A 14,022-nucleotide genomic window follows, 5' to 3' on the forward strand; every position below is an offset into this window, starting at 1 on the left:
GCTGCTTTTTCCCCTCCCGAGCATGTCCTAGGACGAGGTGATGCTGGGGACAAAGGAGGGCAGAGCTGAGACTGTGCTTGTGCTGCCTGCATGGCCAGCTCTTGCCCGAAGGAGTAAATAACAGCTCAGTGCTGCTAGTCTTTGCCTCAGAGCTAGATCTCCATGCAGTCTGCCTTCTTTCTGCTGTCAGTTCTAATGAAACTTGCAGGAAGAAACTGCCTTTGAGACATCTGACTTTGAAATTTAGTTGAAATTGTCCCATAGCTTTGAAAAGGAGATGATGCAGACCTAGCATGATTATGCATTTTTTGTTTCCTTATAAAAACAGGATCAGAATCTATTATGGTTACGATTTATCACAGAAATGGCCACAAATTGCCTTGGCAGTGAGCAGACTTAACACTCGGATGTGTCCGATCACATTCGTGCTGATTTACTGGCTTTTTCTGCTCTCCCCATTGCTTGCTTGCCCTTTCCCTGCACTGTTGGGAACTGGTCACTTGCCAGGCACGTGCCTGGCTTCACAGCTGCACGCACCTTCCAGAGCTGTGAGTAACTGGGAATCTCTGCCTGCTCAGATCAGGGGTCAGAATACGTGCAACCGTTCAGTACAAGGGAATTCCTTTGTCCTTCTCAGTTACCATGTTGAGGGATTGATTTTCAGGCGATTTTGGGGTTTGGGATTTTCTGTTTGTTTTTAAATGATGGGCTTTGTTATTCTTCAGCCTACTGTTATTTCTATGCATGCAGGTTTTTCTCGATATGTGCCAGGGTATAACTCAAGAGGCAACAGCCAAACAGGAAGGTTTAGGAGTTTGGATACATTTGGATATAATCAAGATCCAAAGTCTATAAATCATTTTCACAGTTCCTTGTGCAATTCTCTCAATTACTTTTTTTTTTTTCCTTCTGCAAAGCTACAGAATACTTACTCAACTTGGTCAAGACTGGTATGGCTCTGACCTTGCAATCTTTACCTATGAATAGCCCATTGTCACAGCAGTTACAGACTAATAATCTGCTTTATTATCTTGTTATCTCAGACTTTTTCAGTCTTACTGAATTAATGGCTGTTTAAAATTAATAGCTTACATATGCATCAACAAACCATCAAACAGAGCATAGCTGGGTTGGCTAACCATGCATTGATCACTTTGTCTAAGTTCTTTGTCTAATAAGAATTTAATCAAAATAAAGCTATTTTATTTTACATTTTTTTTTGTCTATAGCTTTTGCAAGCTTTTGTAGCTTTTAATACATGAACTGAAGCAGACTACTCTTTGAAATCTTTAAAATTTTTCACTCAATATGATGATAATAAAAACACTTGCCCATAAAAAATGCTGTAAGTATAAACTTTAAATGTTTTCTAACCAAGCCACGTTTTACCTATTTTTTTATTAAATATATTTATTCATATATGCATACTAATAAAAAATGGGCTTGACAAGGGCTCAAAGGTCTGGTAATTCCAGAATCTCCAAAATAATAGTCTTCAAGCAGTTTTTTTACGTGTGTATGTACACACACACACAGAGGCACTCACACAGACGCAGGCTTATTAGGTATATAGAGGTCTATAAACCCTTCTTGTAAGTCCCTGTATCTGCCGTATAAAAGCACAAGATTCAGATGCTATCAGAAGAAAGTTAATGCCATTACATCATTACCTTTCAGTCATTTACATGTGTTAATAACATCAAAATGCTTTGTAATATTTCAGCTTAATTAAATAAACTGTTTCAGTATTTTTCTTTTTTGTTTAACATGTTTTCAGGTATCTGCACTTTAATCAAATAGAAACGTTGGAACCTGAATCCTTTACCCATCTTCCAAAACTTGAAAGGCTGTAAGTTTGTTTATCTTGGGGTAAGATACAGAAATGTCAGCTCACTTCTTTGTTTGAAGTAGATTGAATGTTTGAAACCAAAAAATAATATTCTTACCTTTCCTGTAGATAATATTTAATCCAACATTGCAATTGTAACTACTAAGTAGTTTTTGCCAAGAATATCTTGGTCTGGCCTTGGGTTATATTCTGGGACAAAACTATTTGTCAAGGAGTTACAATTTATGTTTGGCTAAAATATATGTATTGAGAAGCAGGAAATTTATATTGGAACTCTTTTTCTTCAAAAACTTTGGATATGTACAAACTCCACTTCTTTGATTGCTTTGTCATTTTATGGCTTTTTTCTCACATGGACACATCAAATACACCTTGGAAGCCATGTGAAAACTGGCAACCAATGAGTCACAAAAGTGTGTCTTGTTTTGTTTTCTATAAAATTACTTTCTCTTAAAGGAGCTTCAGAAGAATGTGAATTGAATGTGAGCATTACATTATATTGTTACATGTATCTTTCTGTGATTTTTAACAGATTTTTGCATAACAACAGAATAGCTCATTTGATTCCTGGAACATTTAGTCACTTAGAATCGATGAAGAGACTGTAAGTAAACTGAATTATAATTGAATAATAATAATAAAAAGATTAATCTCATTATGCTGTATCTGTCCTGGCAGTGTTTACCTTCCTTGGCAATGCTTTTCATCATGTAATTGTTCAAAATGTTACCGATTTTTTTTTCCAAAGCTGAGCTCCAGTTGTTTACTTGCGTAGATTCAGACCCTTGCTTCCCGTCCAACTGTCTTTAGTGACTAAGTCCTTTTGTTTGTTTCCTGTCTTGGAATTATTTGTAGCCTTATAGTCTTGTTCATTAAGAATCCATTGTTTCGTAGACTAAATAATATACGCAGCTCCTTGATTTTTTTTCTCTCTTGTCTATGCCTTATTGGATGAACGTTTTATGATCTCTTCCAGGAACTGACTTTGCTTTTCTTTTCCCTACTTGAGTATATTTTTTTCAGAGGTCCTCAGTGATTTAAGAACATAGATATTATTTTCAGAAACAACTCCACAGGTCAGTTCTTCTTAAAATGCCATTCTCTTGGAAAACTTGTATAGAGGCTTCTTAGTTCCACAGTGGCCGTTGAAAAGTTTAGCTTGAACTTAAGAGAGTATGGTTAGTGCCATAATAAGATTACTTTCAGAGGGTTTTCCGTCATGGATTTTGAATCATTGATCTAGAGTAAATGCTCATGATCAAACTTAAATTGTCCAAGAACATCTAAGACTACTCTTTGTATCAGAGGCAGGCTTAATCTTGTATCTAGTCACATTTTCATACCCCCTTCTATCTGAGAACTATTGAGGGTGTGCTGTGCAGTGAGTCATAACATTAACTCTATAAAAAAAATCACAGAGGAAATTATAGGAAGGCTGTTCCTGCAGCTGTGTTGATTGAGGGCAGTTGAGCCACTTGGAAAACCATGCCTTTGCTTCTGGAGGGAAAGAAGAACAAAAGTCTGGATGCTGTATGCATCTTCAAGTCATAGCTGCCTCACTCATGCTGCCTTACAAATCCTGTGGAGCTGAAAAAAAAAAAAATAGTTGCTTCTTCGCATAATGCTTTGGTAAAGTAAAATTTGAATTTTGACCATGGCTGGAGATGGGCTAAATTGGCCAGTGTTTGGTCCTTCTACAGCTCATCATTAAAGATCACATCATGACTCTCATTATTCAGGATTTAAGTTCTACTGACAAGACACAATGTGCTAGAAGACATCTGTAGAGTGGCTTTCAATATATTTGTCTGTTCTTGCATTTGATTTTTGGTGAGAGAACAGAGAAGAAAAAAAATCAAGGAATTTGCACAACAGGGAAATATAGTCTAATCAAAATATAATCAAAGACAAAATAATTGGGGTTTATCTAGCCCTAAAGATATACCAAACAGAAGCTCCATTGTCATATAACCTTATGCCCACTTGCATACGATTAATATATAAGAACAGATTTCTATAACATGACTTAAAGCTTCTTTTCCTCACAGGGCCCTCCACTACAAAGTCCAGTGCCCTACATAGTGTCAGGGACCATCACTACTGGAATGGTCGAAAGAATTTATGGGTGCTCATTATCTCCAGTAGGCAGCTGCTTTAGGTAGTGACTGGTCCACTGAATACAGTGGGAGCTTAATGCTTAAATGAATAAAAATGCGAGTTCTTGCCTCAGTATGAACTAAGAAGTTACTGTAGTAATAAATTTTAAACAGAAAAAAAAATGTGCAGAAACATGTTGCTTTCTGAAGCAAGGCTTATATAAAATCAGTTTTATATTCTTAAATGCTGAGATAAAAAAAAAATAAATATTGAATATGGCCTTGCTGTGTTGAACTTTGGCCTTCCTGTGCAATATGGAAAGACCTGCAGGAAACGTATGTGATTTTGTAATAAAGGCTTCATACTTGTGAGCAAGTGACCATCAACTATATTCAAAATAATGTGTTGTCTGTATTCACAGATAAAGGCGCTGGTACTATCGCAGAATCTTTTTGATCCAAAGAAAATAGTTCCAGCTTGTTAACATGTACTATGGCTGCATCTTATTTTATGTAGGCGTTTAGATTCAAACGCTCTTCACTGCGACTGTGAAATCCTGTGGCTGGCAGAGCTGCTGAAGACGTATGCGGAGTCAGGTAACGCTCAAGCAGCCGCTACCTGTGAGTATCCACGGAGGATCCAGGGAAGATCAGTGGCCACGATTACACCCGAAGAACTTAACTGTGGTGGGTTTGCCCCTTAATGCTGGCTTCTTTCATGTGTTCAATGTATCCAAGCCATATTTGATTCTTTTCTTCTGTTTCTGGCTACTGCTGGTTGATACTGATTGTTTCTAGAAAATTGAGAAAATTGAAAATGTTTCCTTTTTTTTTTTTTTTGGTCTGTTTTTAAAAGAATCATTTTTCCCTCAGCCTATTTTCTGTACAACAAGGACGGTCATGTTTGACATTTGTCACTGCAACAACACAGTAAATTAAACATGATCATAGAGAAATATGTGCTTAAATTACAGATTTGACCACAAAAGGGCTGTAAAGTAGGCTCTCTGGTACTGTGTGTATCCTGTATGCCCTTCTGTATGAAGGAAATCCAAAAAGAAGCTTTATGGAACTGCTTCTAGATTCATAGAACTTAACCATTAAAACTCTTGTTGACGTTATTTGAATCAGGGTTAGGTCACTGGATTTTTCTTTCAATTATCTTTGTAAGAAATGTTCTACACAGCAACCGAAGTCCTCTGTCCCTGAAGGATAAAAGGTTATCACTTTTATTATAATCCTTTCATGCTTCTGTGTTCCCTTAGCCTGGTAGTGTGCAGGCTGAGTCATGCTGCTCCTTACGCAAGCGCTCCAAGTCTTTGGGCTGTGGCACCTCTCTTGTTATAAAAGGCAGGTTTCTTCCATCATATGATGGTGTTTTGCATTTCCAACCATGTGAGAAGGTCAAAGAGTTAAATAATTGCCTTGTCCTTTCGGTTCTATATTGCACAAAGCTGTTTACAAGAATTATTACCATAAGCATCTACAGGGTCCTTGAAAAAGACAGCAGAAGGGAATTTGATATGAGAATAATTCACCATGGCACACTCCCATCTCTTTCCACATCTAAGGATTCTGAATAAGGAAACTACAGGAAGCAGGCTGGACAAATTATTCTGTAGGAGGTAGGGTAGGCACTTATTCTGATTGAGAGGAAGCTATTTTAAATGGCTCCTGTGCTTGCCGCTTTAAAGTTTTTTCTGCATAAAAAAATTGAACCTTTGTTCAAATAAATAAAGCAGTTACATTAGAGCCTTATGCAAATTTGCAAAATCCATTTCCAATTCTGCTAAAAGGTCCCAAGAAAAGATGTAGAAGGTCAGAAATACAGGAACCACTTTTATATATAGAGAAGTGTAATCCTGATTAAGTGTGTAAATATTTTAACTTAAAACATTTGTGAAAAATATTTTTTCCACCAAGTATATGGAAAACTTACTATTTACCATCCTTAAGTCATTTTAAGTCAAGTAAGAGTCTCTTATGTATTTTATTGTTGATATAGAGAGGCCAAGAATTACATCAGAGCCTCAGGATGTGGATGTTACCTCAGGGAATACAGTGTACTTCACTTGCAGAGCTGAAGGCAATCCTAAACCAGAAATTATCTGGCTTCGAAACAAGTAAGTTGAAAAGAGAAAGAGAGAGAAACTTGATGTATTTAGGTTTGTCTGGATGTGTCTACAATTCTCGGTGCTTGTTGATACACATTAGATTCTAAAATATATGTAATACTATCATCAAAAACATATTGTAATGAAAAGAATTGTATGAAATAATTATGTCCTAGATCCATTTGATTTGTAAATGAAAATTTATGAGCTGAAAACTTCATAAGGTATTTTATGGCTATAATACTGTTCGCTGGGTTTTCAGATGTAATACATACACAGTTGCATGTACATAAGTATCAAGTAGCACAGTATAGACATCTTGCACATACTGAGTTTGTGAATTTAGCTAGTATTTGCATATTCTGTGTAGATCCAGTTTTATTGTATCTCTGGGCAGAGTGATAGTGACTTGTTTAAAGGGATCCAACTGGACAAGAGGTAGGTTTTAGAGCAGGTCTTTCAGCCCAGCTCCAAACTAGTAAATTTTTCCCAGAAATGTAGCTTCATCCCACAACAAGGGAGGTGCAACATTTTCCAGATTCGCCAGAGGGAATGGAGGGCAGGCAAGTTTGTCATAGGGTTATAGAGTAATTCGGGTTAGAAGGGGGAGCCCAGGAGGTCTCTACTCCAAAGCAGGGTCAGAAATGAGATCTGACCAGGTTGCTCAGAGCTTTTATCTAGTCAAGTCTTAAAAACATCAAAGGATGGAAAGAACACATCTTCTCAAGGGAATCTATTCCACTGCTTGTTCTCACTGCTGAGGGGTTGGAGAGGAGGCCTAAAAAAAACCGTGTGTCTTTCATGAGCCCATGGGCTAACCCTGTGCTGGGTTTTTGCTAGAGCCCAGCCCAGAGCTCTGACTCCCTGCAGCAGCTACAGGAACGGCGTGGCTTAGCCAGCTACGTGGCAGCAGAACATCTGAATTTATGATGATGGATACATAATTTCTGAATATCACATTAGTTTAATTAGGTATAGGCTTAATAATTTGTGTCTATGAATGGAGAAATGAATTTGGAATAATAATAAATAATAAGTATAGTATATTGATTAAATAATAATAATAAAATAATAAATACGATAATATAATAAATATGATAAATCATGCATTTGGAAAATGAATTTTCTCACATTCTATATTAGCAAATGAACTAGCAAATTTTACTTACTGATAAAACAGAATGATGTAGATTCCTTCTGCAGCTGTTGTGTTGGTTTTCGTGAGAACTCCATGTGTAGCAAGAGTATAGATTTTATTTTAGAATTTGTAAGGTATAGAGCCTTAAGCTTGGAACATATATTTATTTCATTAAAATTTTCTTTGGCTTAACATTTTTATAATAAACAAAGAAAACATGTATTCAGAATACACATATGAAAGAGTTTTAAGAAGAAATTTGAGCTTGGGGTGTGGAATTATTGACTCTGGCTCGTTTCCTGGCTGCATGAATGAGAGCAAAGCTCTGCGCAAGGTAGTTGAATGTGGCAAGATTTCAGTCAAAAGACCTGTGAGTGGTATGTTGAATAGATCAGCAGTCACTCTGGGTTTTTTACATATGGGATAAGATCCTCAGCCCTACACTGTGCTTTTTTTCCATCAAATAGTGAAGGCTGGTGTGAGAAACTATTCCTTTAACAAAAAGTCCTAAATCTACTTAGGAAGTATGATGTATTCGTGACATAGGCTAAAAAATGCAACTTTTGTTCCAAGCAAGTAAAAATTATAACCAAGTTCATTAATGTTCCTTAAGCAATGCAGTCAGTGAAGGGCACAGAGTGGTTTTATAGCAATTAAGCCCATTCTTACTACAAAGTATCTAGAATTTTGAACTTAGCCATTGTATTTCCAGCTGAAATATTTGAAATTGATTTGCCAGTTAGAACCGCTTGCATGCTTTTTTTTTCTATTGCTTCTTTTCTTTAGGAAAAACACTAAAAAGTTGTTCTTTTTTCGCTTTACATAATAATATTTAATTTTTGCAAGTTATTCTTTTAATATATTTAGCTTTTTATTATTTGAAAATTTTCTGTGCTTGTGATTTAAAGGTTTAACTCCAGCAGATTGCTTTTCTTCACAGTAATGAGCTCAGTATGAAAGAAGATTCCCGTCTAAACTTGCTGGATGATGGCACATTAATGATTCAGAATACTCAAGAAACAGACCAAGGCATTTATCAGTGCATGGCAAAAAATGTGGCTGGTGAAGTCAAAACTCAGGAAGTTACTCTTAGATACTTTGGCTCACCAGGTAAAGAATACAAAGTCTAATTTTTTTTATTCAGATGCAGAATTGTTTTGATAGTAAGACTGCTAAATATTGTCTATACTGGCTCTGGTATGCTCTTGATGTTTGGATTTCTTGTTCTTACTAACAAGATTATGAAGTTTTAATATCCCTAGGACAAAAATGAAAATCAGCCTGTTAAATAATACTGTTTATTGCTTTAAGTAAATCTGATGTTAGTCATGTGGATTAGTTGTTAAAGTATATGAGGAATGGAAGAATAGACTTTTGCATTATGATGTTGCTCGATGTATTAATATTCTGTTTGAATATGCTTCATATTTGAAATCTATGAGCTCCAGTCACACGTGAAGGCTTTGGTACATACAAGGCAGCAGTGACTGCACAGCTAACTTTGTAGGCTATGCATTTGTCTAGCTAGTGCTTCATGTTTATAAGTGCTACGTTAATGTTCAGAACTGTGTTTTCTTTCAAATTCCATACATTACTGTCAGTAGATTTTGTTTTTATGCTCATCACTAGTTAAATTTAAAATATCATTGCAATTTACAAATTTAGTTAAGAAGAGTTGTTAAAATGCAGTTTAATCAGCTTTTTCTTTATGTGCACCAAGTAGTGCTTACTAGTCAGTTTGTTTTCTGGGTCTCAGTGCCTCTGTTTCTGAAAGGACCTTTATAAACACTAGTAGATTAGAGGAAAGTGCTCTAAAATTGTTTTAAAGGGATTTGAGAAAAATATCAGGGCAATGGATATACCTAAAATCAGACATACTGGGGTATATACATAAATTAACTACATGCCGTTTTATTTTTTTCTGCTGATGTTTTTAAATGTTCTCAGCTAGATAAGGACAGAAGAGAGACAGAGTACATAAGATTAGAAGTATCTTGGAACAGACCGATTATAAAGTTTCCCCAAACAATCGCAATATTTAGGCACATTACTGTTACGCTGGTTAGGAGTCATATTTAGACATGATTCTTTTCTCACAGCCCGGCCAAGTTTTGTGATTCACCCACAAAACACAGAGGTGTTAGTTGGAGAAAGTGTTACTCTGGAATGCAGTGCAACTGGGCACCCTCAGCCACGAATTACATGGACCAAAGGTGACAGAACCCCTTTACCAAGTGACCCTCGCATCACCATAACTCCTTCAGGAGGACTTTACATACAAAATGTAAAGCAGGAAGATGGTGGCGAGTATACTTGTTTTGCAACTAACAGCATAGATAATATCCATGCAACTGCATACATCATAGTCCAAGGTGAGTGACCTCAAACTTGGCATGACATGCTGTAAAACATATTATCAGACTTGCTTTACTTCAAATTACATGGCTTTTGTACAAATGTACAGTTTTTTGTGGAACTGAAATATGTTCTATAACAAGTAGCATTCCTAGAAGTTAGGGTTTATGCCCATGGTATTTGCAGTGGAATTTTAAGCATAGATCTGTCTCACCTGTTTTTTTCTGGGCACTTGGGCAAATGTGGCTACATTTTCTGAAGAGCTGCATGGAAATTATCACTTTCAGCTGAGTCATTAGCATAGCTCTTCTGCAGAATGGAAACTGATATTTGTAACTCACTGTGATCACAATTATTTTGGCGTTGCTTCTCTGTACTATGCATATAAAGTATTTCTGGAATGATAAATTGAAAAATCTTCAATATATGTTGAATTTTTTTTTCCAAATGTTTCAAAGCTGAATCTTTTGCTTGCAAAAGCTTTTAAGTACCTTTTAAATTTTATTTTTACCCTCATATATCTGTATTTGGCAAACAATCTAGATTGCAAATACTCTGCCAATCGGTACATATTTTCAAGCTATAAAAAATACCTTGCTACACAGTTTGCTCATTTTTGTTCATTTCATGCTGTCTGCTCATTTTCCTTTTCTATTAAGCAGAAAAAAAGCTACTTAGACTGTTTTTATCTTACATGTTATCTGTAATTTAGATGAGGTTTTTGTTGGTTTGTTTGTTTTGAGAAAGAACAAGGTATTTTTAACCTTTAACCTTGTTTTTATGGGTCTTAGATACATCATATTTTCGATCTATTGAGGTAGATTTTAGCACAATATGACCCTCAAGTGAGGTAAGAGCTCTAAGAGATGTTCATGTATTTAAGAGACAAATCTGTCCATTTTTAATTTCTTCCCTAAAGAGATTAAAGTATGAAAAAGCTATTAGGGTTGAATTGCCACAGATATGAGCTATTCAAGGCCCACATAAAATTATATATAACTTCAGTCAGTCATGCATTTTTCATGTGTTATAAATATTTTTTTTTCTATAGCTCTACCTCAATTTACTGTCACTCCTCAAGACAGAACAGTGATTGAGGGACAAACTGTTGACTTTCCTTGTGAAGCTCAAGGCTATCCCCAGCCTGTTATTGCCTGGACAAAAGGAGGTTAGTTTCTCTTCCTCCTTTTCCTCCTCTTCCTCCTCTTCCTCCTTTTCTTTTTTATGTTGTACTGCTATAACAAGCAAAAATTGCTTTGTTTCAGGAGGCCAGTTGTCTGTTGACAGAAGACATTTAGTTCTCTCCTCTGGAACTTTAAGGATTTCCAGGGTTGCTCTGCATGATCAGGGACAATATGAATGCCAAGCTGTCAATATTATAGGATCTCAGCGAACTGTTGTATACTTGACAGTGCAGCCTAGAGGTATGTTCTCCATGTAGGTATTTACAGTTGCTGAAAAAGTCAGATTTATTTACTCTTAGGCTAAAATAGTCAGTAATGTGCTTGGTCCTTTTTTATGTAAAAAATGTAATTAATAGCAGTTATATCATTTTAATGGCATTGTACTACATATGAATATGAAGTAGATTGAATATATCTTTGCTCAGAGTTAGGATATCTTTTCAGACAGATGTTAAATAGTTCTTGGATTTTTCTTCTGAATTTTTGCTGAATGTTACATTACTCTAAGATGCTGTTTTTGAATGATGCGGTATCTTATAATCCTTTTAATAAATTGAGGATGTTGAACACTATGACAGCGTAGCCCTATGCTGGACTCTCTCCAGCAGCTCCACATCCCTCTTGTACTAGGAAGCCCAGAACTGGACACAATACTACAGATAATGTAGTTAACGTAATGTTTTGCTGGGCAGAACCAGTACCTTTTTTTTACATCAGCAGAATGACCTTCCCAATGAAACATCCAACCATATATGTTAAATAAACTAACACTAAGGAAAAACAACCATCTAATTGTTCTTATGCTGTTCTCCATGTAAATTTAAAATAAGCTACTTTTAGGATACAATGGAATCATGTTAGTAGTTATACTTTAGTTAAACTTTCAGTTGAACTCATTTCTTCTTAGTGACCTCAGTTAAAATGGTTTTTCAATAGAAGGAGATCAAATATAATCTCCTGGAGTTTAATTTTTTGTCAAAGATTTTCCGTTGATTCCTGTTAGTTAAGAGTAATAATAGCCTTAAGAGAGATTAAATAGTCAAAGAATAGTTTTTATTCATTGATATAAAGCTGTTGACTAAAATTAAGTAAAATGAATCTTGGCTTTATGAAATGTTATACTCTTCTAGCTGAGTTAAACTTTATTGATCTTGAATAAAGTTTGATAAAACGGGCATGTATATCTTAGGTTGCAAATTACAGCTGTCAAAAGGTAGGAAATACAAGACTGAAGGTTCCATATGTGTTTTGAAGTTGGATCTCTCCTTACATTCACTGCAATGTTATTTTCAATTGCAATATAAAAGGAGAACAGGGTCTAATAGAAAAATAAATAATGAAAGAAATCTAATATAATTAGAAGTCTAGAAGATATCGAACGTCCGATATCAAGGACTGTTCGTATTAGGCATGCTTCATCAGTGTTTCCTTCTCTTCGGTCTCTGTGGATAAACCAGTATTAATGTATTAAATGGTCCAGGTTCACTGGCCCTTGGCATGACACGGTTTGTATCCACAGAGCTAAAGTCTCCTACATCCCAGGGCCAGACTCCTGCATCCAGACTTCATATGTAAAATGGTTCCTGTCCCTTGATAACCCGACACTCCATCTGTAAAATAAATAGATGGGCCAAAGCCCTGCCAAGGGCCATACCAGCAATATGAATTACACGAGGGCCAGATTAGTTTGGCTGTATAAATATAAGTTGTGAGGCCAATTACTTCACCATGAAAGAATGATACTCCTTTCCCTATAAAATACTCATATGTTATAGCAGAAATACAGTTCTTAAGATCTTTATAATCTGTTTTATGTATTCCTCATGATAATATCTGAATGCTGGATGTAAATGTCAATGTGAAAGGAAATTAGGATAAGAAAATGCACCACTTTTCTTTACACTGGTTTTAGATGAGTGTGTACCCTGTTCATAGAATACTTAAAATTGTAGGTCATGTTTTAATATTTAAAGCCAAAGGTTCATTGATTTCAGATACTTAAGAGTTCTGTGAATGCTTAGCACTTCAGCAAGTCAGGCTGGGGCACTCACAATTGAATGGATTCTGGAAAGTTTCACTTTTGGCCTCTGAGAAATCTCTGCTGTATTTAAAAATATATGCTTTGACAGAAGTTGATGACATTTTCATACTTTGTTTATTTTCATGACTTTATTCAAATTTAGCTATTTAAAGAAAGGTTTAAAGACTTTTAGGTTAAAGAAAAACTTTATGTTTTTCTCAACTAATAGCTTACATTGCTAGAACAGGATAGTAAAAAAAAAATTAGCCTGAAGCAGACATCAGGCATAAGGAATTTTATCTCTAAAGTAAAATTATAACCAACGAAAAGCTTGCAAATGAAGCAATCTTATAAAGAGAGAAGTTGGGTAAATTAAAAAACCAAGCAGTCCTGACTTCTTAGAGGTTTTCCACAAGCTGTATTTTTCACCATTTCAGTGTGTAATTTGTTTTTTCAGTGACTCCTGTATTTGCCAGTGTTCCCAGTGACATGACAGTGGAAGTTGGCAGCAATGTTCAGATTCCATGCAGTGCCCAAGGAGAGCCAGAGCCAGTAATTACATGGAATAAGGTAATATATATTTGTTTGGTTGCTTCAGAAGGTCAGTGGCCTTTGCATCACTCCATAACTGGCTGTAAGGATTTGATGACTGCCTTGAATGCACCATATAAATATAAAGCATAATGTAAGTTCTTGTTGTTTACTAATTCACTCTATGGAAAAGCAGAAAGAAAACACAAGTTCATTCTCAAAAATAAGGAGTGGATATATAAGAATAACTAAAAAGTGTGCTTTGCTGCAGGATGGAGTACAGGTAACTGAAAGTGGAAAATTTCATGTTAGTCCAGAAGGATTTCTTACTATTCGGGATGTTGGAACAGCTGATGAAGGTCGATATGAATGTGTTGCCCGGAATAGCATTGGATATTCTTCTGTTAGTATGGTGCTTAGTGTTAACGGTAAGATTTATAAATCGGTAAGCGTTACAAGGTAGATTAGTTTTATTCTAATTGTTTCGTTGATAAGATGCAAAAAGCTAGTTTAAGCTAACTGCAGCTGCTGAATTCCTTGTTCTATTTTTTATATTTCTTCTTCCATAATCCTATCATTTTTTTTTCATTTAATTCAGGCAAATATTGGCACTCAGATGTGAATAAGATGGGAATAAGTCAGACGTAATATGTCTAAGACATAAAACTTCAAAGCAAACAATGCTTTGAACAACATAGTCATACTAATCTCCTCTTTAGATAATATTTGAACCTA

The 14,022-nt window shown here is 35.6% G+C and overlaps 1 protein-coding gene across 1 annotated transcript in view; it reads left to right on the forward strand.

Annotated features, from left to right (window-relative positions):
• PXDN (peroxidasin) overlaps positions 1-14,022 on the forward strand; it is a 68,942-nt gene that overhangs the window by 34,490 nt on the left and 20,430 nt on the right. Inside the window, exons 5-14 of the mRNA XM_088530603.1 lie at positions 1,778-1,849; positions 2,382-2,453; positions 4,463-4,632; positions 5,951-6,068; positions 8,138-8,307; positions 9,297-9,569; positions 10,604-10,720; positions 10,818-10,976; positions 13,214-13,326; positions 13,559-13,715. Of these exons, the coding sequence (XP_088386729.1) occupies positions 1,778-1,849; positions 2,382-2,453; positions 4,463-4,632; positions 5,951-6,068; positions 8,138-8,307; positions 9,297-9,569; positions 10,604-10,720; positions 10,818-10,976; positions 13,214-13,326; positions 13,559-13,715 (1,421 nt within the window). The remainder of the gene's footprint in view (positions 1-1,777; positions 1,850-2,381; positions 2,454-4,462; positions 4,633-5,950; positions 6,069-8,137; positions 8,308-9,296; positions 9,570-10,603; positions 10,721-10,817; positions 10,977-13,213; positions 13,327-13,558; positions 13,716-14,022) is intronic.

Source organism: Tinamus guttatus, unplaced genomic scaffold (genome assembly GCF_059628265.1).
Source record: "Tinamus guttatus ecotype Peru unplaced genomic scaffold, ASM5962826v1 Tinamus_guttatus_pri_ptg000383l, whole genome shotgun sequence".
NCBI classification, from domain to species: Eukaryota; Metazoa; Chordata; class Aves; order Tinamiformes; family Tinamidae; genus Tinamus; species Tinamus guttatus.